Source organism: Heterodontus francisci, chromosome 29, assembly GCF_036365525.1.
Source record: "Heterodontus francisci isolate sHetFra1 chromosome 29, sHetFra1.hap1, whole genome shotgun sequence".
NCBI classification, from domain to species: domain Eukaryota; kingdom Metazoa; phylum Chordata; class Chondrichthyes; order Heterodontiformes; family Heterodontidae; genus Heterodontus; species Heterodontus francisci.
In genome coordinates, this window is record NC_090399.1 from 29616584 (window position 1) to 29643842 (window position 27259).

General features: G+C 51.6%; 1 protein-coding gene across 2 annotated transcripts in view; it reads right to left on the minus strand.

The window, feature by feature from the left end:
- The window catches only part of abcf1 (ATP-binding cassette, sub-family F (GCN20), member 1), an 83458-nt gene that overhangs the window by 30258 nt on the left and 25941 nt on the right, over positions 1-27259 (minus strand). For both annotated transcript variants that reach the window (XM_068009653.1, XM_068009652.1), the window contains 5 exons: positions 21214-21291; positions 18818-18892; positions 14611-14694; positions 12003-12125; positions 10494-10592 (listed from right to left, as the gene is read on the minus strand). In XM_068009653.1, the coding sequence (XP_067865754.1) occupies positions 10494-10592; positions 12003-12125; positions 14611-14694; positions 18818-18892; positions 21214-21291 (459 nt within the window). The remainder of the gene's footprint in view (positions 1-10493; positions 10593-12002; positions 12126-14610; positions 14695-18817; positions 18893-21213; positions 21292-27259) is intronic.

Sequence of the window (27259 nt, forward strand, 5' to 3'; positions counted from 1 at the left end):
CATTTTGGACATTTGCTTCATTTTTATTAGACAGAGGAGATTGTTCCAAGGTAAGCTGCTCTGAAAATATTTACATTGTCTGGGGCACCGCATGTGCTCCAGTCCCTGTTGTTAAGTTGGTCTGAAAACATTTCAAAGGAAGGGAGGGAGGTCGGGGGGCGGGGGGGAACGGGAGGAAAGGGGGGGTCGGGGGGAAAGGGGGGGTCGGGGGGAAAGGGAGGTCGGGGGGAAAGGGAGGTCGGGGGGTCGGGGGGAAAGGGAGGTCGGGGGGCGGGGGGACAGGGAGGTCGGGGGGAAAGGGAGGTCGGGGGGAAAGGGAGGTCGGGGGGAAAGGGAGGTCGGGGGGAAAGGGAGGTCGGGGGGAAAGGGAGGTCGGGGGGAAAGGGGGGTCGGGGGGAAAGGGGGGTCGGGGGGAAAGGGGGGTCGGGGGGAAAGGGGGGGCGGGGGGAAAGGGGGGGCGGGGGGAAAGGGGGGGCGGGGGGAAAGGGGGGGCGGGGGGAAAGGGGGGGCGGGGGGAAAGGGGGGGCGGGGGGAAAGGGGGGGCGGGGGGAAAGGGGGGGCGGGGGGAAAGGGGGGGCGGGGGGAAAGGGGGGGCGGGGGGAAAGGGGGGGCGGGGGGAAAGGGGGGGCGGGGGGAAAGGGGGGGCGGGGGGAAAGGGGGGGCGGGGGGAAAGGGGGGGCGGGGGGAAAGGGAGGGCGGGGGGAAAGGGAGGGCGGGGGGAAAGGGAGGGCGGGGGGAAAGGGAGGGCGGGGGGAAAGGGAGGTCGGGGGGAAAGGGAGGTCGGGGGGAAAGGGAGGTCGGGGGGCGGGGGGAAAGGGAGGTCGGGGGGCGGGGGGAAAGGGAGGTCGGGGGGCGGGGGGAAAGGGAGGTCGGGGGGCGGGGGGAAAGGGAGGTCGGGGGGCGGGGGGAAAGGGAGGTCGGGGGGCGGGGGGAAAGGGAGGTCGGGGGGCGGGGGGAAAGGGAGGTCGGGGGGCGGGGGGAAAGGGAGGTCGGGGGGCGGGGGGAAAGGGAGGTCGGGGGGCGGGGGGAAAGGGAGGTCGGGGGGCGGGGGGAAAGGGAGGTCGGGGGGCGGGGGGAAAGGGAGGTCGGGGGGCGGGGGGAAAGGGAGGTCGGGGGGCGGGGGGAAAGGGAGGTCGGGGGGCGGGGGGAAAGGGAGGTCGGGGGGCGGGGGGAAAGGGAGGTCGGGGGCGGGGGGAAAGGGAGGTCGGGGGGAAAGGGAGGTCGGGGGGCGGGGGGAAAGGGAGGTCGGGGGGCGGGGGGAAAGGGAGGTCGGGGGGCGGGGGGAAAGGGAGGTCAGGGGCGGGGGGAAAGGGAGGTCGGGGGCGGGGGGAAAGGGAGGTCGGGGGGGCGGGGGGAAAGGGAGGTCGGGGGGGCGGGGGGAAAGGGAGGTCGGGGGGGCGGGGGGAAAGGGAGGTCGGGGGGGCGGGGGGAAAGGGAGGTCGGGGGGCGGGGGGAAAGGGAGGTCGGGGGGCGGGGGGAAAGGGAGGTCGGGGGGAAAGGGAGGTCGGGGGGCGGGGGGAAAGGGAGGTCGGGGGGCGGGGGGAAAGGGAGGTCGGGGGGCGGGGGGAAAGGGAGGTCGGGGGGAAAGGGAGGTCGGGGGGCGGGGGGAAAGGGAGGTCGGGGGCGGGGGGAAAGGGAGGTCGGGGGGGCGGGGGGAAAGGGAGGTCGGGGGGGCGGGGGGAAAGGGAGGTCGGGGGGCGGGGGGAAAGGGAGGTCGGGGGGAAAGGGAGGTCGGGGGGCGGGGGGAAAGGGAGGTCGGGGGGCGGGGGGAAAGGGAGGTCGGGGGGCGGGGGGAAAGGGAGGTCGGGGGGAAAGGGAGGTCGGGGGGCGGGGGGAAAGGGAGGTCGGGGGGCGGGGGGAAAGGGAGGTCGGGGGGCGGGGGGAAAGGGAGGTCGGGGGCGGGGGGAAAGGGAGGTCGGGGGGGCGGGGGGAAAGGGAGGTCGGGGGGGCGGGGGGAAAGGGAGGTCGGGGGGGCGGGGGGAAAGGGAGGTCGGGGGGGCGGGGGGAAAGGGAGGTCGGGGGGGCGGGGGGAAAGGGAGGTCGGGGGGGCGGGGGGAAAGGGAGGTCGGGGGGGCGGGGGGAAAGGGAGGTCGGGGGGGCGGGGGGAAAGGGAGGTCGGGGGGGCGGGGGGAAAGGGAGGTCGGGGGGGCGGGGGGAAAGGGAGGTCGGGGGGGCGGGGGGAAAGGGAGGTCGGGGGGGCGGGGGGAAAGGGAGGTCGGGGGGGCGGGGGGAAAGGGAGGTCGGGGGGGCGGGGGGAAAGGGAGGTCGGGGGGGCGGGGGGAAAGGGAGGTCGGGGGGGCGGGGGGAAAGGGAGGTCGGGGGGGCGGGGGGAAAGGGAGGTCGGGGGGGCGGGGGGAAAGGGAGGTCGGGGGGGCGGGGGGAAAGGGAGGTCGGGGGGGCGGGGGGAAAGGGAGGTCGGGGGGGCGGGGGGAAAGGGAGGTCGGGGGGGCGGGGGGAAAGGGAGGTCGGGGGGGCGGGGGGAAAGGGAGGTCGGGGGGGCGGGGGGAAAGGGAGGTCGGGGGGGCGGGGGGAAAGGGAGGTCGGGGGGGCGGGGGGAAAGGGAGGTCGGGGGGGCGGGGGGAAAGGGAGGTCGGGGGGGCGGGGGGAAAGGGAGGTCGGGGGGGCGGGGGGAAAGGGAGGTCGGGGGGGCGGGGGGAAAGGGAGGTCGGGGGGGCGGGGGGAAAGGGAGGTCGGGGGGGCGGGGGGAAAGGGAGGTCGGGGGGGCGGGGGGAAAGGGAGGTCGGGGGGGCGGGGGGAAAGGGAGGTCGGGGGGGCGGGGGGAAAGGGAGGTCGGGGGGGCGGGGGGAAAGGGAGGTCGGGGGGGCGGGGGGAAAGGGAGGTCGGGGGGGCGGGGGGAAAGGGAGGTCGGGGGGGGCGGGGGGAAAGGGAGGTCGGGGGGGGCGGGGGGAAAGGGAGGTCGGGGGGGCGGGGGGAAAGGGAGGTCGGGGGGGGCGGGGGGAAAGGGAGGTCGGGGGGGGCGGGGGGAAAGGGAGGTCGGGGGGGGCGGGGGGAAAGGGAGGTCGGGGGGGGCGGGGGGAAAGGGAGGTCGGGGGGGGCGGGGGGAAAGGGAGGTCGGGGGGGGCGGGGGGAAAGGGAGGTCGGGGGGGGCGGGGGGAAAGGGAGGTCGGGGGGGGCGGGGGGAAAGGGAGGTCGGGGGGGGCGGGGGGAAAGGGAGGTCGGGGGGGGCGGGGGGAAAGGGAGGTCGGGGGGGGCGGGGGGAAAGGGAGGTCGGGGGGGGCGGGGGGAAAGGGAGGTCGGGGGGGGCGGGGGGAAAGGGAGGTCGGGGGGGGCGGGGGGAAAGGGAGGTCGGGGGGGGCGGGGGGAAAGGGAGGTCGGGGGGGGCGGGGGGAAAGGGAGGTCGGGGGGGGCGGGGGGAAAGGGAGGTCGGGGGGGGCGGGGGGAAAGGGAGGTCGGGGGGGGCGGGGGGAAAGGGAGGTCGGGGGGGGCGGGGGGAAAGGGAGGTCGGGGGGGGCGGGGGGAAAGGGAGGTCGGGGGGGCGGGGGGAAAGGGAGGTCGGGGGGGCGGGGGGAAAGGGAGGTCGGGGGGGGCGGGGGGAAAGGGAGGTCGGGGGGGCGGGGGGAAAGGGAGGTCGGGGGGGCGGGGGGAAAGGGAGGTCGGGGGGGCGGGGGGAAAGGGAGGTCGGGGGGGCGGGGGGAAAGGGAGGTCGGGGGGGCGGGGGGAAAGGGAGGTCGGGGGGGCGGGGGGAAAGGGAGGTCGGGGGGGCGGGGGGAAAGGGAGGTCGGGGGGGCGGGGGGAAAGGGAGGTCGGGGGGGCGGGGGGAAAGGGAGGTCGGGGGGGCGGGGGGAAAGGGAGGTCGGGGGGGCGGGGGGGAAAGGGAGGTCGGGGGGGCGGGGGGGAAAGGGAGGTCGGGGGGGCGGGGGGGAAAGGGAGGTCGGGGGGGCGGGGGGGAAAGGGAGGTCGGGGGGGCGGGGGGGAAAGGGAGGTCGGGGGGGCGGGGGGGAAAGGGAGGTCGGGGGGGCGGGGGGGAAAGGGAGGTCGGGGGGGCGGGGGGGAAAGGGAGGTCGGGGGGGCGGGGGGGAAAGGGAGGTCGGGGGGGCGGGGGGGAAAGGGAGGTCGGGGGGGCGGGGGGGAAAGGGAGGTCGGGGGGGCGGGGGGGAAAGGGAGGTCGGGGGGGCGGGGGGGAAAGGGAGGTCGGGGGGCGGGGGGGAAAGGGAGGTCGGGGGGGCGGGGGGAAAGGGAGGTCGGGGGGAAAGGGAGGTCGGGGGGCGGGGGAAAGGGAGGTCGGGGGGCAAGGGGAAAGGGAGGTCGGGGGGCGGGGGGAAAGGGAGGTCGGGGGGCGGGGGGAAAGGGAGGTCGGGGGGCGGGGGGAAAGGGAGGTCGGGGGGCGGGGGGAAAGGGAGGTCGGGGGGCGGGGGGAAAGGGAGGTCGGGGGGCGGGGGGAAAGGGAGGTCGGGGGGCGGGGGGAAAGGGAGGTCGGGGGGCGGGGGGAAAGGGAGGTCGGGGGGCGGGGGGAAAGGGAGGTCGGGGGGCGGGGGGAAAGGGAGGTCGGGGGGCGGGGGGAAAGGGAGGTCGGGGGGCGGGGGGAAAGGGAGGTCGGGGGGCGGGGGGAAAGGGAGGTCGGGGGGCGGGGGGAAAGGGAGGTCGGGGGGCGGGGGGAAAGGGAGGTCGGGGGGCGGGGGGAAAGGGAGGTCGGGGGGCGGGGGGAAAGGGAGGTCGGGGGCGGGGGGAAAGGGAGGTCGGGGGGCGGGGGGAAAGGGAGGTCGGGGGGCGGGGGGAAAGGGAGGTCGGGGGGCGGGGGGAAAGGGAGGTCGGGGAGCGGGGGGAAAGGGAGGTCGGGGGGCGGGGGGAAAGGGAGGTCGGGGGGCGGGGGGAAAGGGAGGTCGGGGGGCGGGGGGAAAGGGAGGTCGGGGGGCGGGGGGAAAGGGAGGTCGGGGGGCGGGGGGAAAGGGAGGTCGGGGGGCGGGGGGAAAGGGAGGTCGGGGGGCGGGGGGAAAGGGAGGTCGGGGGGCGGGGGGAAAGGGAGGTCGGGGGGCGGGGGGAAAGGGAGGTCGGGGGGCGGGGGGAAAGGGAGGTCGGGGGGCGGGGGGAAAGGGAGGTCGGGGGGCGGGGGGAAAGGGAGGTCGGGGGGCGGGGGGAAAGGGAGGTCGGGGGGCGGGGGGAAAGGGAGGTCGGGGGGCGGGGGGAAAGGGAGGTCGGGGGGCGGGGGGAAAGGGAGGTCGGGGGGCGGGGGGAAAGGGAGGTCGGGGGGCGGGGGGAAAGGGAGGTCGGGGGGCGGGGGGAAAGGGAGGTCGGGGGCGGGGGAAAGGGAGGTCGGGGGGCGGGGGAAAGGGAGGTCGGGGGGCGGGGGAAAGGGAGGTCGGGGGGCGGGGGAAAGGGAGGTCGGGGGGCGGGGGAAAGGGAGGTCGGGGGGCGGGGGAAAGGGAGGTCGGGGGGCGGGGGAAAGGGAGGTCGGGGGGCGGGGGAAAGGGAGGTCGGGAGGCGGGGGAAAGGGAGGTCGGGGGGCGGGGGAAAGGGAGGTCGGGGGGCGGGGGAAAGGGAGGTCGGGGGGCGGGGGAAAGGGAGGTCGGGGGGCGGGGGAAAGGGAGGGTCGGGGGGCGGGGGAAAGGGAGGGTCGGGGGGCGGGGGAAAGGGAGGGTCGGGGGGCGGGGGAAAGGGAGGGTCGGGGGGCGGGGGAAAGGGAGGGTCGGGGGGCGGGGGAAAGGGAGGGTCGGGGGGCGGGGGAAAGGGAGGGTCGGGGGGCGGGGGAAAGGGAGGGTCGGGGGGGGGGAAGGGAGGGTCGGGGGGGGAAGGGAGGGTCGGGGGTGGGTGGGGAGGGGGGAGCAGCGGAGTGGAAGGGGAGTGCCTTTTTCTGTGCATGCGCCATAAACACAAGGACTGGCTGATGAGATGGAGCCAATTAATTTGCCCAACAATTGCCCGGAAGCACCTTCGGATGGAGGTGGCCACGCGCTGGACATCAGTCGCGTGCCACAATCCATGGATCCTGAGCGTTTCACCCCCTGGCCTAATGATCTGTTAGACCATACATACGCCTGCCTGTTCAAAGCTCCACTTCCCCCACCTGCGGTACCCTCTCCTTGCTGTTCAGTTACACAGTCACCTGTTCCTGCACCCATCCAAGCAGTGCACATGGACACACAGCCACATGTTTCCCCATCCGCCCTTGAAACAACCATGCAGAGCCTTGTGAGACTCCGCAATTGCCAGCTGCTGCCTGTCAAGCAGAGAAGGCGTCCAAAGGGGTCAAGCACTTGGGGAATATTCAGCAAGAAGAGACTGAGCACTAAAAGAAACAAGCATGCCGTGTCCAGTGGTAGCACAAATGTGAATGCTCTTGCTGCGTACACAACTGGTGAGGTGGGAGTGCAGCCACACCATTCTCCATCCTCAGTGTTGCTTTAAGGCAAAGGTAGGTAAGAGTGAAAGAAATGGAAGATGATGCTGATAGTAGTAGGCAGGATTAAATGGGAATGGATGGGAAGACGCATGAGTAGCATAACCACTAGCAGGGAACAGCTGGGCTAAATGGCCTGCTTTATGTTCATAGTCCAAAAGAAATGTGCTTCTTTTTCCAGCACCCTCACATCATTCATGTTTTCCCTGAGAGCAGCATTGAACAATCACGAGATAGGGGCAGTTACATCATCCTAACTCCTACAGCTGAGGTGGGTACTAAGTGATTCATTGGCTATACTGCAGAGCATAAAGCATGCGCAACAGTAATTTCATTGGAGGGAGGGAAGCTCTGACACTGATGTTCTTTCATTATTTCCTTTCATGTAAAATGTGCCCTTGAGAAAACAATCCTTGACACTTAAGGACGGCATTCCAGCAAAGGAGGCAGTGCAGGAGATGACGCAAGGATGTGATGATTCCTGCATCTGAGGTGGGTAATAAGTGCTTCATTGGCGACGTTATCAATTGGTGCCTTCACTGCAGAACTTAAAAAGGTGTGCGCAACAGTAATTTCAGTGGATGGAGGGAGGCAAGCTCTGACTCTGATTTGCTTTTCTTCTTTTCATGTAAAACATGCCGTTGAGAAAACAATCCTCGAGACTTACGGTCAGCATTCAAGCAACGAAGGCAACTGGATCATGCTGCGGAGCTCATCACGATGTGGAAAGGAACATTGCATTTATGGATGAATTGGGAATGCACATTGGGATACGCTTGGGGAACATTCACCAAGAATAGACTGAGCTCAGACTCTTGTGACTTTGCCTTCTTCACATGGACAATACAGTAGTGGAATAGAGAGCCAAGCGTTTATTCACCACAAGGCTCTCCAGGAACAATCTCTTTAGCTGTGCATAGCAGAGACTCGGCCTGTCTGTCTAACGGGAATGCTGGACACAACACTCATGTATCCATGCACAGCAGTTCCTCGGATACTTAATGAACTTAATAAAACTTTTCAATAATTAAACCCAGAATTGTTGAGGTTTTGTTTTGCATGCTATTTCCCCGACTTTGCAACTGCACTTCAGATATTCAACTATGGTGGAGGGGTGGGTGAAGAGGGGGAGGGGGTGGGTGAAGAGGGGGAGGGGGTGGGGAGAGGGAGCATGCAAAATGCAGGGACCAGACAGTTGCAATGCCTGAGGTACTGTGGAGAAGTAGAGAAAGCAACTGGGTAGAGGAGAAAGTAACTGGATTGGGCATCCGCAGCTGGAGGGAACGGCTGAATGGAGAGGGCCGGAAGCGAGAGGCCGTACAGAGCTGCGGGGAGCGAGCGTGCGAAGACCTTGGTGTCACCGGGTCCAGGGACTGGCCAGTATGTCTTTTGCTGTTGTGTTTATGGCGCATGCACAGAAAAAGGCACTCCTCTTCCGTTCCGCTGCTCCCCCCCCCCCCACCCCACTCTCTCCCCTTCCTCCCTCCCCCCTACTTCCCCCAGCTCTCCCCCTTCTCTCTCTCTCTCCCTCCCCCCCTCCCTACCACTGGCACCGCTACCGCTGGTCTCCCCGGCCCCCGCGCTGCTCTCCCCGGCCCGCTCCACTCTCTCACTCCGGCCATTGTATTCTGCCACGTGTTTGTTAGGTTTCATCTCTGTGATTGTTTGAGCAGCGCCATCTTTAGTCCTGGCAGCTGCTACAGTCGCAAGCTGTGACGTTTCCGTGGCACATGCTGTATTTGCGCATGTGCCAAAACAGCGTCACCTACCGATCGCGTTGTCAACAATTGAGGTCATATAAATTACCCATGGCAAAACTCATGGTCAGTTGTGTGTGTTTTTTTTTTCTACATAGAAGGTAACAACGGAATTAGGAGAGACTCACTCCACAGAGCCATGTAGTGGTCAGAGTGTGACTACAGTGACAGTGCATGTAGCAAAACTGAATGGGTACTATTGACACGCAAGTTTACAATGGCAAATGATGATCAAGTGCAACCAGAAATTGTGACATGATTATGAACTACGCAATATATAAAATATACTCAGAAAGGAAGTCAGCATTTTACAGCGCTCAGCTTAAGCTACAAGCAGATCCCAGTTCAAGAAGTTTCGAGACTCTGTTCACTTAATTAGACCCTGGCCTTAAGGGGACACAGATCCATCTTACCAGAAAAGTGATACAATATATTACATGGTGAAATACTTCTGACCTTAAAATAGCACATAATTCAACATACCATAAATACCATCAAAGACCTGCTAGTACATTTCCATTTAGTATACAATGCATTGTATGCTATTGCCAAACTATCGTCTGTCACATTGCTGACTATATTGGATTTAACAGTGTGTGTTTATGTTCTCTTCAACATAATTTGCTTGTGATTTTCATCTGGAATGTTCGCAGGGCTCTGTCAATCTTGTGCTGAAGATTCGTTGAGAAAACAGGAAAAAACCTGCAGACATTCTACCCTTGTGTGTCTTGGGCAACATTTCTCAAGTTTGGCAATGGATAGTTATGGCCAGCGGGTTTGCAACAAAAATTACTCTTACCGTTACCTGCTTAAACATTAGCTTGTCCAATGGTTCAGTTAGTAAGGACAATGTGCAACTATGCTACATGGCCCAGGAAGATCGGATTTGATTTAAGGTCTGTAGTGACTTAGCAATCTTAACTGTCACTTAACTTCAGGGGCCCTGGTCCAGAGAGGAAAGGGAAACAAAAACCCCAGGATTTCTGCTCCTGATCATTACAGACCAGAAAAAGACAGAACAACTTGTGTTACCTTGGGTCATCCCAAAGAGCTTTACATCCAGTGAAGTACTCTGAAAGTGCAGTCACAGTTGTAAAGAAGGAAAGGGATGGCATCTAATTTGCAATATTTATTCATAGACGTTGCCACTATCCTTGTATCTATAATATTACGCAGTTCTTATCTAGTGAATGGGTTGATTTGGTGGGCAGTGACTGGCGCAAGGAGGACTGGGGCGTGTGACACATGCGCCTGCCAATGGTTGGTGCGTTGCTGTCCCCATGCAAAGATGAAGTCAGTGTGCGTGTGTCAAGCGATGCGGATTCTCCCCGACAGTTACAAAGGACTTTTGGATGGAAATCAGTGAGTAGTGCCAGGATTTGTCCTTTCCTCTCACCTCCCTCTGGAGGTCTTAACGTACTGTAGCTGGGAGACAACTAGATGCGAGCACTACCTAGAATCAGTTCAGCAACGACTGCCAGCTCGATCAGCAGCCTTGCACTGGCTGCAGTCAGCAGTCAGCATTGCAGCGGGACTGACCTGGGAAGGTACCCACCATCTTTCCCCTCACCCCCACCCCCTGCAAACCTCCAGCACCCTCTCCCTGCTCCCAACTGCATTAAGGAGTGAAGCTGACATCCTGTTTCACTTTGTGAGTCAGTACTGCCTTCTGTTAGTTCGAACATAATCAATTTGATCGAACTTTAATTAGATGATTTTCAAAATGTCAGTCGAGGAACTACTGCTTGCAGGGGAGTGGGGCCAATATGGAAACATGGTGGGGAGTAGACGGCATGGGAGGGAGGATGGAATTAGGTAAGTATACTCACTTGACAAGAAACATTTTGCAGGTATCTGCTAATGAATCAAAATATTCCAGGGGAAAGCTGCTGGTAAAGACTCTTATAGTTTGATGTCAGAAGACTGACAAGTGTCAATATCAAAACACAATCCCTGGGCTAGCCTGGGACCTACAGCTATCATTACAGTGCACCACTGCCAGGAGGCGGGTACCTGTTACTGTCTCTTGATCATAAGTTATGATGGGCAACAACATACTATGGATGTAGGACCAGATCTCTTTGCAGCACACAAAAGAAAAAGTGTGATGAATCACATTAGCTCCCCAAAGCAAAGGCAAAGATGAGCGTTCGTTTTGGATAAGGATCACAACAGTCTCGTACCAAAGAATTCAGTCTTGCACGTGACAGGAGCACAGCAATTTATAAAAGCACAAGCACCACCTGTGGGCAACAAAATGGTAACCACTTGACCAAAATAATCCCTCTCTTTCACCCCAGCAGTGTAGCTTTGTTGCAGATTTTGCTTAGGAGAACAAAACAGAAAACCTCAAGTTCAAAAAAAACTTTTATAGTTCCTACCTGTTTCTTTAATTTCTTTTTCTCTTTTTTGCTCATATTGGCGTACTTGTCATCTGTTGCCTTTTCCGCCTTTTCATCCACCTCCATTTCATCTTCACTCTATTATTAGGGAAAAGATTAATCTCTTTTTTGCAGATGTGCAAGTTTGTGTTGTGTGCTTAAAACCATCTCACATGTTACCATCACAAGGGTCAGCATCCCTTCTGTCTGAGCTCAGTCCAAACAAAGGTGAAGGCGCATCCAGACCAAGTCAGGAGGTAACTATTTTTGGCCAGCTGGCTATGACACATGCAGAAAACCAATATGATATTTAAAAGTCTGTAAACCTCAAGCTACTGAGAAATCCACACAATTTCTGTGTGCTTGATTTTGAAGTGCACAATTTTTCCCTTAAAGTACACACCCAAGTTCAGTATGCGTAGGCAGTTTGACAGAACTAAGGCTTAGGAACTCCCAACCGTGCAGGGTACTTGCTGGAGTTCAACCAGCTACAACCAGTCTACCTGCACAGAGCACTGGTAAGCTTCATGCTGCTTGCCAAGTTAGGGCTGCTCTACCAATTAGAGTATTGGCTCACAGTTATCTGGTGCAGAATGGGAAGAAGTTCATCTCTGATGATGGGATGACCCCTCCGGGTCCTGTTTGTAAGCCAGACTAACAGGTCAATCAGGATTAAGAAGTCTACCAATGGGGTTGTGGGGGTGGTGGGGTGGGAAGGAGGAACTAAATACCATCTTTTATCAATATGCCTATCATTTTGACCCATAGAGACTCCATTTACCTCCTTCCAAAGGGCAATAACTAGCTGGTCAAAGTAGCATCACAAATAGCAACTTTAAAAAGGTAGTATGTCTGGCATGGAATTTTGCTTCCCAAAGAAAAACACATTAGAGAATTGAATGCACAATCTCTTCCTTCCTCCAGCTATTTATCTCTACCTCTGCTAGCCCAACTCATGCCTACTCTGTGCATTTTTCAACTCCCTCCATTCTATTTGTATAAATGTGGCAGGCAGCAGGGCTTCCTATACTTCTCCACCAGGTTAAATCTCACCCACCTTCCAAAGCCTCTCTGAAATCTGGCTATTCAATAAGCTCCTCCAGCTCTTCCAATCAGCTAGGTGCACAACTTCATCCCTTCCACCCCCCGCCCAACCCACTTTGTGGATCACACAGGCATATGCCACTACATTTTCATGTAGAAGCACAAATTTGTTGTTGCTGCCAGAAATGACCCAAATCGATAAAATTTAACAGATGTTAACAAGCAGCAAACTACACACAAGTAGCAACAAAAAAAAATCAGAATATAATGGTTCAGAGGAACCATGCTCAACAGTTTCCATTCACACAGTCAAAACAACAACAGCACTCGGTTCCCGACTCCCATTAATATGTTAACTTTCTGCTGGGCTAAGCAACTCTCCCTAGCCAATTCCATGTACATTTTTATGACAGCCTTTAGAGTCTTGTGTCAGAACCCACCTTGTTTGTTTTCTAACATATTCACCTTGACTTTTGCTTTGCCTTTGGAACCCTTTGGCTGGGATATATCGTCTTCTTCCTGTTCGTCATCCTCCAGCCCCTCCTCCTCGTCCTCCTCTATTTCTAGGGCAGCAAAGGCATTTGCAGGCTGTTTGGAAAAACATAAGTTAACACAATTTTGCTTTTAAATCATCAAATATCATTCTGCATCCACAACACAAAGCAGCTTGGCTGATGTTCACCATGACCCCTGCCAGGCAATTGTTTTTTTATTTAAGTAGATATGTGGGAGTAACACGAGACGTTGGTCGTTTCTTTGGTTTCCAATGCTGATAATAAATAGCTCAAATATTATTCCTGTCATTTATAAACAATTTCTCTCATCAAAATGCTAATGCTGGGATCCTATTCTTTGGGCACGAGCCATTTTCTACATACAACATCCTAGCAGCCATTCCTTACGTGCACGATTGTTTAAAACGTCATCTGAAGCCACAGCTCAGGGGCTGGTGGGGGTGCAGGATGTGTATTTAAGCCATATGGATCAGGCCAAGGAATGTTTCCTGTTTTCAGATCAATGAAAGTATATTTAGCCCTTCCTGTGAACCAGCCACAGTGGATGGACCAACTGTATTCATCAGCAAGTAGTTGCTAGGGGCCTCCTCCCAGGGAAGGGGTACTGCTACTGACCAACCGCAAGACAGGGAAGGAATCAGAATTAAACTGAACTTCCTGGTTCCATCCAGAGGAGGAGAAAAGCAACAAGGAAACAAATTCAACTCGGTCCCAGAAAGGCTGCTGAGAGGAACGGTCAGGGGACAAGCCCCCTTTATGAGGGAAACTGTTCAGATACAGCAATAAGACTGACTATGAATGATAAAGTTAGTCTGTTAACAGGATAATGCAATGCAGTTTGTTATTTTATATGCTGCATGAAGTTAGAAGAAGTTAAAAGTCTAGAACCACCACTTTGTTCAATCATGTGTAATCTATAAATGAGCTTCTTGCTTTTTCATTCACCTTGTCTTACCAGAGGATTCATCAATAGCCTCTTGGAAGCATGCAGAAATGGTTGTAAATGCAAAACATGGTATATAATCCCTATAAACATGAAGTTGCTATTGTTACAGCTTTGGATCATGCCACTGCAATACTAGATACTGGGCAGTAAAGGTAAATCAATCATTTTTGAGACTTTTCCAAGGTGAGGCTGTAAACTTAATGCAACTTATGAGCAGTTTTGCATTGCCTTCAGTAACTCAGTGCTAAGTACAGTACATATCAAACTGTGAAGTTGTGTCTTCCACAAGTTATCACTCCATGTACCTTTTCTTTCCCTTCCTGTGACTTAGTGATACTACTGATGGCCCTGCAAACAAGCAGTAATGAGACTGTTACACTAACAAAGTAACTAAAAGCATCTGCCACACAACAGTCTATTTGGTCAGCTAACTGCAGTCAAGAGGCACTCAAATTGGACAAGACACTGCGGACGCTGGAAATCTGAAATAAAAGCAGAAAATGTTGGAAACACTCATCAGGTCTGGCAGCATCTGTGAAGAGAGAAACAGAATTCCGACCTTTCGTCAGAACTCAAACTGGACAGGCAGCCATGGTTTACAGGGTCAACGTTTTCTCCACCAGCTTCTTGAGCTCAATGGGAGCATAAAAGAACAGCAATACTATATCTTATCTTCACCGTTTTCATCAAGGAATAAAACCAACCCAAGCTTACTCCATTTCATCCTACCAACTAATCTTTCAGGGATCAATTGCTGCAGTCCACCATGTTTACAGATGTTGGGAGTGGTTATGCAGCTATGCTGTTCAGTGTTCTGAAAGTATTTATTGCATTTGTTTATCTGATCCAGGTCAGCATTAGGGGCACTGCAATTGGCCTCAGCACTGTATATGGGGAAAGAGAGGGATCAAGGGGCTAAGAAATCCACAGGGCTCCTACAACCTATTGAGGCTTCTTCAGTAAAACTTTCCAAAATTCCTGACCTTCACCGCCTCGAAGGGCACAAGTAATAAGGGAGTTAAAGGATATGGGGAGCAGACAGGGAAGTGGAGTTGAGGCAGATATCAGCCATGACCGTATTGAATGGTAGAGCAGGTTCGAAAGGCTGCAGGGTCTACTCCAGCTCCTATTTCTTATGTTAAGTCTGTATGGACACCATCACCTCCAAGTCACACACCACCCTGGCTCAGACATATGCGGCTATTCCTTCATCGTCACTGGGTCAAAATCCTGGAACCTCCTCCCTAATAGCACTGTGGAACACCTTCACCGCACAGACTACAGCGGTTCAAGGCGGCGGCTCATTATCATCAACTAAGGATAGCCAATAAATGTCAGCAATACCCACATCGAGTGAATAAAAAGCTAGGGAAACGGCAATGGAAGAAAAAATACAGCACCACCCCTGAGCTATTTATGAGTCTTGGGAATTTTTCTTTTGGTTCCAGTGTTAACAAAACAAGGGAGGGTCAGGGGACTGGGAAAGGGGAATGGGAGAGAGGTGGCCATCATATCCCTTCCTTCAGACTCTAAAGTTCGGCGGTCATCTAAATGGCAAATATACTGGCCCATCTAAACCACCCTAACTTACTCTGGCCACAGTCCTTTCTACCTTTTGCTTTCCTTTGGCTCTTGCATTTTTCCCTTTTTTAGTCGACTTGTCTTCCACCTCATCATCATCATCATCAGAGAGTGCCTGTGACAAAAATCAAGCCAAAAAGTCCAGTTAGTTCCTGTTAACTATAAAGCTGTTTTTAGATTTACCTTTTATTTGTTCTGTCTTTAGGAGAGGAACCACTATGTGGCACTCTCTGACCATCTACTCCCTGCCATCAGCACCATACCTACCCCTACCACCCTTCCCCAGCCCAACTTAATTATGCTGGTGCCTTTTCAGTGTCTACAGATGTCTCAAGGAGGGTTGAGGGAGTGGGCTTCAGGAAACTACCTCAAGATACAAATGTATGCACAGGCTGGGCTGTATATCTGTCATCTAGTTAGTTAGCACACTTATGTCATAAGTATCACTTATGTCATAAGTCACTTTGTATCACTCGTTTGCCCCAGACGCATTGAACTGGGGCACTGCTTTTAGCAGACCAGCGACTGACCCAGGAAACTGTCAAACTTTGCTGCTACCGGTTGGGACGAGATCAGACACTTGATAATTGAGTGCCACTGAATGTACTGAACAGGAAAAAGGCCACTTAGAGCAACTAGCTTGTAGCTTTTGAACAGTGTACCAATTTCAATTCTTAACATAACAGGCATGATTTACAATTATTCTAACATCCTTAATACAATTTAAACCTTTACAGATCGAGGTCCTTAGTGAATGCAACAGGGTTCCTGCAAAATGCAATTATAAGAAAGTAAGAGATGCAGCTCAAGTTTAAACCAGAGTTAGGACCCAACTTTATTAGGAAGTAAAACGCTGTCCCTCCAGGGGATCTGCTCAATTTTATTTCAGAATCACATGTGGCTCCAACTCCAGAATTACACATCAACTTTTGTACTTATGTATTTGAACTATAGGTTGAGCATAAACACAGTCTTAAAGTTTATCATAAGATTCCTGTTATCCACATCAAAAACTGTTAAGCACAGTGTGCAAAATGGAAGACATAACAGAAGCAAACTAAAAAAAAACCATAACATTAAGGCTACAACTAAATTACATGTGTAGAAACAATTTAGATACACATCCAAACCAAACAAAAAATATACTGCCCTTGGAGGGGGTACAACATAAATTACCCAGAAATCATACTGCGCTGGAAGGATTAAATTATAAAGACAGGTTGCATAAACTTGGCTTGTATTTGTGATTGGTGATCTAATCAATGTACTTAAAAAGGAAAAAGGGATTCAATGGGGTAGGTAAACTATTTCCTCTGATCAGGGAATCCAGACTAAGGAAACAATCTAGAAACTAGAGTTGGATCATGTAGCAGTGAAATCAAGAAGCACATTTTCACAAAGGACAATGGAAATCTGAGGGGAGGTGGTGGCGTAGTGGTAATGTCACTGGATTAGTACCCCAGAAGCCCAGGCTAATGCTCTGGGGACACTGCTTCAAATCACACCATGGCAGCTGGTGGAATTTAAATTCAATTCCTACATCTGGCAAATTAAAAAAGCAGCTAAAGCTGAAATCATTCTCGATTGTAGTTAAAAACCCATCTGGTTCACTAATGCCCTTCAGGGAAGGAAATCTGGTCTGGCCTACATGTAACTCCAGATTCACAGCAATGTGGCTGACTCTTCATTGCCCTCTTAAATAGCCTAGCAAGCCGCTCAGTTGTACCAAACCGCGAGAGAAAAGTCTAAAAGGAATTAAAGCGGACGGACTACCTGGCATTGACTTCAGCACCGGAAATGGCAACAGCACACCCAGTCCTGTCGACCCTGCAAAGTCCTCCTTAGTAACATCTGAGGGTTTACCCCAAAATTGGGAGAGCTGTCCCACAGACTAGACAAGCAACAGCCAGACAGTCATACTCATGGAATGATACCTTACAATGTCCCAGCCACCACCACCATCCCTGGCTATGTCTGGGCCCACTGACAAAACAGACCCACTAGACGTGGCAGCACAGTGGTATACAGTTGGGAGTGAGTTGCCCTGGGAGTCCTCAACATTGACTCTGGACCCCATGAAGTCTCATGGCATCAGTCAAACATGGGCATGGAAGCCTCTTGATTACCACCTACCACTAAGCCCACCACCCCCCCAGCTGATGAATCAGTACTACTCCACGTTGAATACCAATTGGAAGCAGCAGAGGGTGGCAAGGGCACAGAATGTATTCTGGGTGGGGGACTTCAACGTCCATCACCAAGACTGACTCGGAAGCACCACTACTGACCAAGCTGGCCGAGGCCTAAAAGGACATAGCTGCTAGACTGGGTCTGCAGCAGATGGTGACCTCATCCTCACCAATCTACCTGTCGTAGAGGCATCTGTCCATGACAGTATTGATGAGTGACCACCACACAGTTCTTGTGGAGACAAAGTCTTGTCTTCACATTGAGGATACCCTCCATTGTGTTATATGGCACTATCACTGTGGTCAAGGGGATAGATTTCAAACAGATTTAGCAACTCAAAACTTATCCATGAGGGGGCCATCAGCAGCAGAACTGTATTCAACCACCACAATCTCTAACCTCATGGCCCAGCATATGCCCCACTCCACCATTACCATCAAGCCGGGAGATCAACGCTGGTTCAAAGAGTACAGGACGGCATGCCACAAGCAGCACCAAGCATACCTAAAAATGAGGTGGCAACCTGGTGAAGCTTCATGCAAACCAAACAGCAGAAGCAGCACGCGCTAGAGCTAAGCGATCCCAGAACCAACGGATCAGATCTAAGCTCTGTAGTTCTGCCACATCCAGTTGCGAATAGTGGTGGACAATTAAGCAACTAACAGGAGAAGGAGGCTCCACAAATATCCCCATCCTCACTGATGAGGGAGCCCAGCACATCAGTGCAAAAGACAAGGCTGAAGCATTTGCAACCACCTTCAGCCAGAAGTGCCGAGTAGATGATCCATCTCGGCCTCCTCCTGAGGTCCCCAGCATCACAGATGCCAGTCTTCAGCCAATTTGATTCACACCACCAGATATCAAGAAACGGCTGAAGGCACTGGATACTGCAAAGGCTATGGGGCGCTGACAACATTCTGGCAATAGCACCGAAGACTTCTGCTCCAGAACTGGCTATTCGTTGGGGCCCAGTTCATGCTTCAACTTGTTTCGATGTCGAAGTCTTTTCTCTCTTGAGGTGTACGTATCTTATGCGGGTCCAGTGTCTTGGGAGAAGGCGAGAGAGACAGTCAGGAGAGAGGCTTGCTTGTTCCAGCTTCAGTTGAAAAACTTTTTTCTGTATTCTTTTCTGTGTGGCACAAATAAAAACCCAAGTTGGCCAGCAGGTCATTCATGTGACTAACTGGCTTACCCACTGCTGCATTTGTGGATTGTATTGTCTTCGCAAGCCCTGGAATGCGCTTCCTTACACCTTCAATGTCTGGTGATCAAAATCCATTTGGGTTAATTGGAGGAGGGAATAGTCCTTTGTCTCCACAAGCACAGTCTTAGTATGCAAATGTCCTTCCAGCCCAGTGTCAGTTGATCTTCAAACAAGTCATTTCTTCACTCCAGCAACAGTTTAAAATCAATGTTCATATGACAAAATGTGCCTTATTCTTGGCAGGTGGGGGTCTGCATGACACTATACTACAAGTAACATCCTCAAAATACTCCAACAGGTTTGTCAAACATGATTTCCCTTTCATAAATCCATGTCGACTCTGCCCAATCTTATCATTATTTTCTAAGTGTCTGGTTATCACATCCTTTATAATGGATTCTAACATTTTCCCGACTACAGACATCAAACTAACAGGTCTGTATTCTCCCGTTTTTTCTCCCCGTCCTTCCTTAAATAGTGGGGTCACATTTGCTACTTTCCAGTCTGCAGGAACCTTTCCAGAATCTACAGAATTTTGAAAGAACCACCAATGCACCCACCTCCTTCAACACTCTTGGATGTAGCTCATCTGGTCCAGGGGATTTAATCAACCCTCAATCCAGTTAGTTTTTCACGTACTGCCTCTTTATCAATACTAATTTCTTTCAGTTCCTCATTTTCACAAGTCCCTTGATCAGCCATAATCTAACTGAATAATGGAATAGGCTTAAGGGTCTGAAGTGCTTACTCCTGTTCCTACGTAAAATCAGACTTGTTAATTATGTGGGGAGTTTACCCGAAAGTTGAACATTAAGTTTCCATACTATCAGCCTTATTTGTCTACCTTTTGCTTTGCTTTTGATTTCTCCATCTTTTTGCTCTTCTTGCTTGACTTCTCTTCGTCATCTTCAGATTCTACCTGTGGTGGAAAGCATTGAGACCCAACTAAATTTCTCTAATTTGCACATTTATTTGGCTAGAGTCCAGATGATTATATTAGAAGAGAAGCTGGGTTATTTCCTCCCAGTTAAATGCAGTCAAAAGATCAGTCAACAAATGAGGATATTGCCCAATTCTGGAACTTCCCTGATACTCATTAAAAAAAAAGTTGGAACATTTGCGAATTACAATAAAAAAGTGTGTGAATCCACCTAGAGCCAAGCATCTGCATACCAAGGGTCTGGTATCTCAAAATAAAAACCAGAAATGCTGGAAATACTCAGCAAGTTAAACAGCATCTGTGGAAAGAGAAGCAGAGTTAACGTTTCAGGTCAGTGACCCTTCATCAGAACTGAAATGTAAAATGTTTTAAGCAAGTAAAGCGGGGCTGGGGCAAGAGATATAATCCCATGCTATTTTTTCTCTATTTGCCGACTGAAAGTTATTTGTGTACAAATTACAGTAACAAAAACTATTTTCTGCAATTGTAGTATAGTTTCTTCCTGGGTAATTGGCACGAGGTTTTGGAAGTCAGGATAGGGGATCCCTGGGAGCATTTCACTATTAGCAGACAACCCTCTTTAGAAGTGTCAGAGAATCACTACAGAGCCTAAAGAAAATGATGAGCAACAAAATTGCTGCCAACTATTAAATAGCTGAATGTAAACAGGATGAATGAGCCCCAAAGAAGGCGTTATAAGTTTCAGCTGTGGCTTCAATGTTCTCTTGGATACAATGATGCTGGTCACTTCCATAAACGGTGCAATGGTCAGGAATGTATCTTCATTGACCAATTTCTAATTATACAACAGCATAACCCAGGGGTTAACAATGGGATCCTTCTGGTCTGAACTAGATGCTGCATTTTTCATACATCTCCAATTTTTTCCAAAGGCAGGTTGAAACACTCAAGTGACATGGGCCAGATATGAATAGTTTAAGCTGTTTTGTTTTAGACAGCAAATGAACATACTGGGCAACAGCTGTAACCAAATCTCATCTTAATTCAATTAATTATAATTCGCTGCTCCAGAACATCACCCCCACTATTCCTATTAGTTGAATCACCTAATGTTTCCCAATGAGCCTTCAGATTCTGCCCAGCTCTGGTATGAGGTCGTGACTTCCCCTCACGAAGCTAGATTTTCTCTCCATACTTAGATGGCTAATCACCCAGTTGCCCCTTTGCTCTTTCTCAGTGTTTCTATCCAGTAGATTATTCCTTTGACCAAAGCAAAATACTGTAGACGATGGAAATTTGAAATTAAAACAGAAAACACTCAGGTCAGGCAGCATCTGTGGAAAGAGAAACTGCGTAAATGTTTCAGATTGATGATCTTTCGTCAGAAACGTAAAAAGTTAGCTATGAAACAGGTCTCCAACTTTTTTCCAAGTTTGACAAAAGGTCATTGACCTGAAGCATTAACTCAGTCTCACTCTCCACAGAGACTGCATGACCTGAATATTTCCAGCATTTCAGTTTTTATTTTGGTTCTCCCTTTGATTTCCCCATACTCTGATTCACCAGTAGCCCTATCAATAAAACTGGCCAGCTTTCCTCCCAGGGATCCCCTGCCCTACTTCCAAAGGGTTAGTGTCAATTACCTATAAAACACCATACTCCATGAGGAAAATATTTCCTGCTATTCACAATGAATTGGATGCCCGTGATGAGAAAATTCACCCAGTCTGAAATAGACCAGGAACTGTAGCATTTCACAACTGGTTCATTAGCCTTTAATCGAGATTTTCAATACCTAGGCCATTCAGAACTAAACCTTTTGTGTAAGTGGCATCAGCCTTTATTTCTTTACATCTGTGTAACATTACAGTTTGACAGTACACCACAAACATAACTCACATCCAAATCTTCTTCATAAAGAAAAAAGAAATGGTCAAAAATCATAAAATGGATTGGAAGGTTTTATAAATGTTGGATTGAGGAGCAAGGAATCAATACCTTTAGAAGAGGTGAGAGTCACAGTGGGCTACTCAAGATTCTAAGGCCATCTGACGAAATAAAATAGGACAATTTTCCCCCCTTAAGGAGTTGGGTGCACTAAATGCCCAATTGAGATTGGCAACACAAGAGAAGTGACTATTTCAGCCTTTCAGTGACACAATGGACATTAGTATGGAGATCTGCTGCATCACCTCACTCATGCTGTTCATAACCATCTTCACTATCTTACCATCAGCACACAGGGAAGGTAATGGTAACTTTTCATTTGTCAGTGTTGAATAACTTAGCAACCATGGTTCTAAATCAGGCATGCCACTAGACATATAAGAGAACTGTACCTTCTGTTCTTTGGTTTTTCCTTGATCATTCTTATTGCCTTTTTTACTTTGCCTCTTGTTATCTTCCTCCAAAATGGGCTGTTAAGGAGCACAAAGACAACACAATTACCACTACCCCAAATGGCAACGATGAAACTCAACGTTTGTAACTACAACTGATACCCACCCCTGGTTAAATTCATAGTCAATACCCTCCTCACTACACTTTCTCCACTTCTCTACTGAAGACCCAGGAATACTGTTTCACAGACACAGCCAAGTTCAATCCTCTCACCACTCAATATTCACTCAAATAAACTTGCCAGCAGAGGTCAATGAATCAGGACCAGGGGCTGATTTTTTAAATCTTCCTTAGCTTTGGTGCCTGGGACTAACTGAAGCACACCTACTGCCCTAGTTAACAATCTAATTCAGGACAGGTCAAGGAACGAATCTGGGTATTGCAATTACCCACCAAGCCATTGGAATTTGGAGGGGTTGATCACCTCTGTGATAGGTGTCAAGTTTCTTTCTCTTCCTCCCAACTATACTCTTAAGTAAAAGTTCTAAGTCAGTCTAAATCAGTATTGAAAAAAGTTACACCTGAAACATAAAGGAGGATACTAAGGGAAGTGAGGGAGAAAATTACATGGGAACTGGCCATAAACTTCTTATCCTCCTTAGATACAGGGTGGTGCCAGAGGACTGGAGAATTGCAAATGTTACACCCTTGTTCACTTGGATAAATGGGCATTAATTAAGGAAAGCTAGCATGGATTTGTTGTGGGCAAATCGCATTTAACTAATTTGAGTTTTTTGATGAGCTAACAGGGTTGATGAGATTAATGAGATTAATGTGGTTGATGTGGTGTTCATAGATTTCCAAAAGGCATTTGATAAAGTGCCACAAAACAAGCTTGTCAGAAAAGTTAGAGTTTATGGAATAAAAGGGACAGTGGCAGCATGGACACCAAGTTGGATAAGTGACAGAAAACAGGCAGTAGTGGTGAACGGTTATTTTTTGGACTGGAGGATGGTATATAGTGGGGATCCTAAGGGGTATAAGGACTACTGCTTTTCTTGATCTATCTTAATGACCTAGACTTGAATGTGCAGGGCACAATTTCAAAACTTGCAAATGACAAAACTTGGAAGTACTGTGAACTGTGAGGAGGATAGTGATTGACTTCAAGAGGACACAGACAGGCTGGTGGAATGGGCAGACATGTTGGTTGGCATCCTTCCATTGTCGAAAGATGATGGACACGCAGCAAACAATCCATTTAATTAGAATTAGAATTAGAATATTACAGCGCAGTACAGGCCCTTCGGCCCTCGATGTTGCGCCGATCATCTGACCTACACTATTCCATTTTCATCCATATGTCTATCCAATGACCACTTAAATGCCCTTAAAGTTGGCGAGTCTACTACTGTTGCAGGCAGGGCGTTCCACGCCCCTACTACTCTCTGCGTAAAGAAACTACCTCTGACATCTGTCCTATATCTTTCACCCCTCAACTTAAAGCTATGTCCCCTCGTGTTTGCCATCCTCATCCGAGGAAAAAGACTCTCACTATCCATCCTATCTAACCCTCTGATTATCTTGTATGTCTCTATTAAGTCACCTCTCCTCCTCCTTCTCTCTAACGAAAACAACCCCAAGTCCCTCAGCCTTTCCTCGTAAGACCTTCCTTCCATACCAGGCAACATCCTAGTAAATCTCCTCTGCACCCTTTCCAAAGCTTCGACATCCTTCCTATAATGCGGTGACCAGAACTGCACGCAATACTCCAGGTGCGGCCTCACCAGAGTTTTGTACAGCTGCATCATGACCCCGTGGCTCTGAAACTCGATCCCCCTACTAATAAAGGCTAACACACCATATGCCTTCTTAACAGCCCTATTAACCTGGGTAGCAACTTTCAGGGATTTATGTACCTGGATACCAAGATCTCTCTGCTCATCTACACTACCAAGAATCTTCCCATTAGCCCAGTACTCTGCATTGCTGTTACTCCTTCCAAAGTGAATCACCTCACACTTCTCCGCATTAAACTCCATTTGCCATCTCTCAGCCCAGCTCTGCAGCCTATCTATGTCCCTCTGTACCCTACAACACCCTTCGACACTATCCACAACTCCACCGACCTTCGTGTCATCCGCAAATTTACTAACCCACCCTTCTACACCCTCATCCAGGTCGTTTATAAAAATGACAAACAGCAGTGGCCCCAAAACAGAACCTTGCGGTACACCACTAGTAACTAAACTCCAGGATGAACATTTGCCATCAACCACCACCCTCTGTCTTCTTTCAGCTAGCCAATTTCTGATCCAAAGCTCTAAATCACCTTCAACCCCATACTTCCGTATTTTCTGCAATAGCCTACCGTGGGGAACCTTATCAAACGCCTTACTGAAATCCATATACACCACATCCACGGCTTTACCCTCATCCACCTGTTTGGTCACCTTCTCGAAAAACTCAATAAGGTTTGTGAGGCACGACCTACCTTTCACAAAACAGTGCTGACTATCGCAAATGAACTTATTCTTTTCAAGATGATTATAAATCCTGTCTCTTATAACCTTTTCCAACATTTTACCCACAACCGAAGTAAGGCTCACAGGTCTATAATTACCAGGGCTGTCTCTACTCCCCTTCTTGAACAAGGGGACAACATTTGCTATCCTCCAGTCCTCCGGCACTACTCCTGTCGACAATGACGACTTGAAGATCAACAACAACGGCTCTGCAATCTCCTCCCTGGCTTCCCAGAGAATCCTAGGATAAATCCCATCTGGCCCAGGGGACTTATCTATTTTCACTCTTTCCAAAATTGCTAACACCTCCTCCTTGTGAACCTCAATCCCATCTAGCCTAGTAGTCTGTATCTCAGTATTCTCCTCGACAACATTTTCTTTCTCTACTGTAAATACTGACGAAAAATATTCATTTAACGCTTCCCCTATCTCCTCTGATTCCGCACACAACTTTCCACTACTATCCTTGATTGGCCCTGTTCTAACTCTTATCATTCGTTTATTCCTGATATACCTATAGAAAGCCTTTGGGTTTTCTTTGATCCTATCCGCCAATGACTTCTCGTGTCCTCTCCTTGCTCTTCTTAGCCCTCCCTTTAGATCCTTCCTGGCTAGCTTGTAACTCTCAAGCGCCCTAACTGAGCCTTCACGTCTCATCCTAACATAAGCCGCCCTCTTCCTCTTGACAAGCGCTTCAACTTCTTGAGTAAATCACGGCTCCCTCGCTCGACAACTTCCTCCCTGCCTGACAGGTACATACTTATCAAGGACACGCATTAGCTGCTCCTTGAATAAGCTCCACATTTCGTTTGTGCCCATCCCCTGCAGTTTCCTTCCCCATCCTACACATCCTAAATCTTGCCTAATCGCGTCATAATTTCCTTTCCCCCAGCTATAATTCTTGCCCTGCGGTATATACCTGTCCCTGCCCGTCGCTAAGGTAAACCTAACCGAATTGTGATCACTATCGCCAAAGTGCTCACCTACATCTAAATCGAACACCTGGCCGGGTTCATTACCCAGTACCAAATCCAATGTGGCATCGCCCCTGGTTGGCCTGTCCACATACTGTGTCAGAAAACCCTCCTGCACACACTGGACAAAAACAGACCCATCTAAAGTACTCGAACTATAGTATTTCCAGTCAATATTTGGAAAGTTAAAGTCCCCCATAACCACTACCCTGTTACTCTCGCTCCTGTCGAGAATCATCTTCGCTATCCTTTCCTCTACATCTCTGGAACTATTCGGAGGTCTATAGAAAACTCCCAACAGGGTGACCTCTCCTCTCCTGTTTCTAACCTCGGCCCATACTACCTCAGTAGACGAGTCCTCAAACGTCCTTTCTGCCGCTGTAATACTTTCCTTGATTAACAATGCCACACCCCCCCCTCTTTTACCCTCTTCTCTGTTCTTTCTGAAACATCTAAATCCCGGAACCTGCAACATCCATTTAGATGGGGTGTCTTCTCTTGGTGCACCTTTGCTGATGGCTGTGAAGGCCAATCCTTGAGGCAGACCCTGCCACAAGTGCCGCACATGAAACTGCCAAGTGACGCTGAGTTGTTGTTGGCGCCTGTTGCTAAGCTGTTGTCGCCACTGGTCATTGTGGTAGTGCACACCAGCCCACAGGATATGTCCCCCTCTTTCGCCAGCTAATGACTCCCAGGTGTGATGATCGACATCTAGGGCCTTCAAAGTCATGCTTGCAAGCATCCTTGAAGTGGAGCTTTGGTGCCCTACTGGACTTCTGGCCTCAGCTACCTCACTATACAGAAGGTCCTTGGGTACTCGACCATCTTCCATGCTTCGGACGTGTCCCATCCACCAAAGCTGCCTCAATTTGATTAATGCCAACACTCTTGGGAGCTCTGCCTTTGAAAGAACTGCCATAGAGTCACAGAGAAATACAACACTGAAACAGGCCCTTCGGCCCACCGAGTCTGTGCCGACCATCAAGCACCCATTTATACTAATCCTACATTAATTCCGTATTCCCTATCACATCCCCACCTTCCCTCAATTCTCCTACCACCTACCTATACTAGGGGCAATTTACAATGGCCAATTTACCTATCAACCTGCAAGTCTTTGGCTGTGGGAGGAAACCGGAGCACCTGGCGGAAACCCACGCAGTCACGGGGAGAACTTGCAAACTCCGCACAGGCAGTACCCAGAACCGAACCTGGGTCGCTGGAGCTGTGAGGCAACATTTGTGATTGTGATTTTGTCCTGCTCGGACATACCCATAATGCGAAGATAGAAATTATTGAGTTTCTTTTCCTGTAAGTCGCCCAATGTTTCACAGCCATACACAAGGTGCTGAGAACACAGAAATAAAAACAAAGTGCTGGAAATGCTCAGCAGGTCTGGCAGCGTCTGGAGAAATTAACCTTTCAGGTCTGTGACCTTTCAACGGTTAGAAATGTAACAAACTTGGAACAAGTGAAAAAAGGGGGAGAGGGGAAGACGACAAAAGGGAAGGTGTGTAATAGTGCAGAGGGCAGGAGAGTTTAAATGACCAAGATGTCACGGAACAAAGGCAAGGGGAATGCTAACAGGTGTATGAAAAGAGAGTGTTAATGACAAAATAATGAACAGCTCTGTCCAAAAGCAAAAACCTGACAAACAAGTTTACAACAGGCACATGGCTAAAATAAAATGAAATAGAATAAAATAAAAAAGACAGTCATGCTCTGAAACTGATGAACTCAATGTTGAGCCCAGAAGGCTGTAGCGTGCCTAATCGTAAGATGATGTGCTGTTCCTCGAGCTAGCATTGAGGTTCACTGGAACACTGTAGCAGGCCAAGAACAGAAATTTTATTTTATTTTTAAACCACATGCCATTCTGCCATCTCTGGACTAATGCTTTGTCTTTTCATACAGCTATTAGCACGCCCTTTACTTTTGTTCCAAGATATCTTGGTCATTTAATCTCTCCTGTCCTCTGCCCTATCACACACCTTCCCTTTTGTCTTCTTCACCCCCCCCCTCCCCTTTTCACTTGCTCAAAGCCTATTACATTTCTAACCTTTGCCATGTTCTGATGAAGGGTCACAGACCTGAAACGTTAACTCTGTTTCTCTCTCCACAAATGCTGCCAGACCTGCTGAGTATTTCCAACACTTTGTTTATTTCAGATGTCCAGCAACCGCAGTTCTTCTTTGGCCTCCTTATCTCGAGAGACAATGGATAAGCGCCTGGAGGTGGTCAGTGGTGTGTGGAGCATCGCCTGGATTGGCTATAAAGGCCAATTCTAGAGTGACAGGCTCTTCCACAGGTGCTGCAGAAAAATTTGATTGTCGGGGCTGTTACGCAGTTGGCTCTTCCCTTGCGCCTCTGTCTTTTTTCCTGCCAACTGCTAAGTCTCTTCGACTCGCCACACTTTAGCCCTGTCTTTATGGCTGTCCGCCAGCTCTGGCGAACGCTGGCAACTGACTCCCACGACTTGTGATCAATGTCACAGGATTTCATGTCGCGTTTGCAGACGTCTTTAAAGCGGAGACATGGACGGCCGG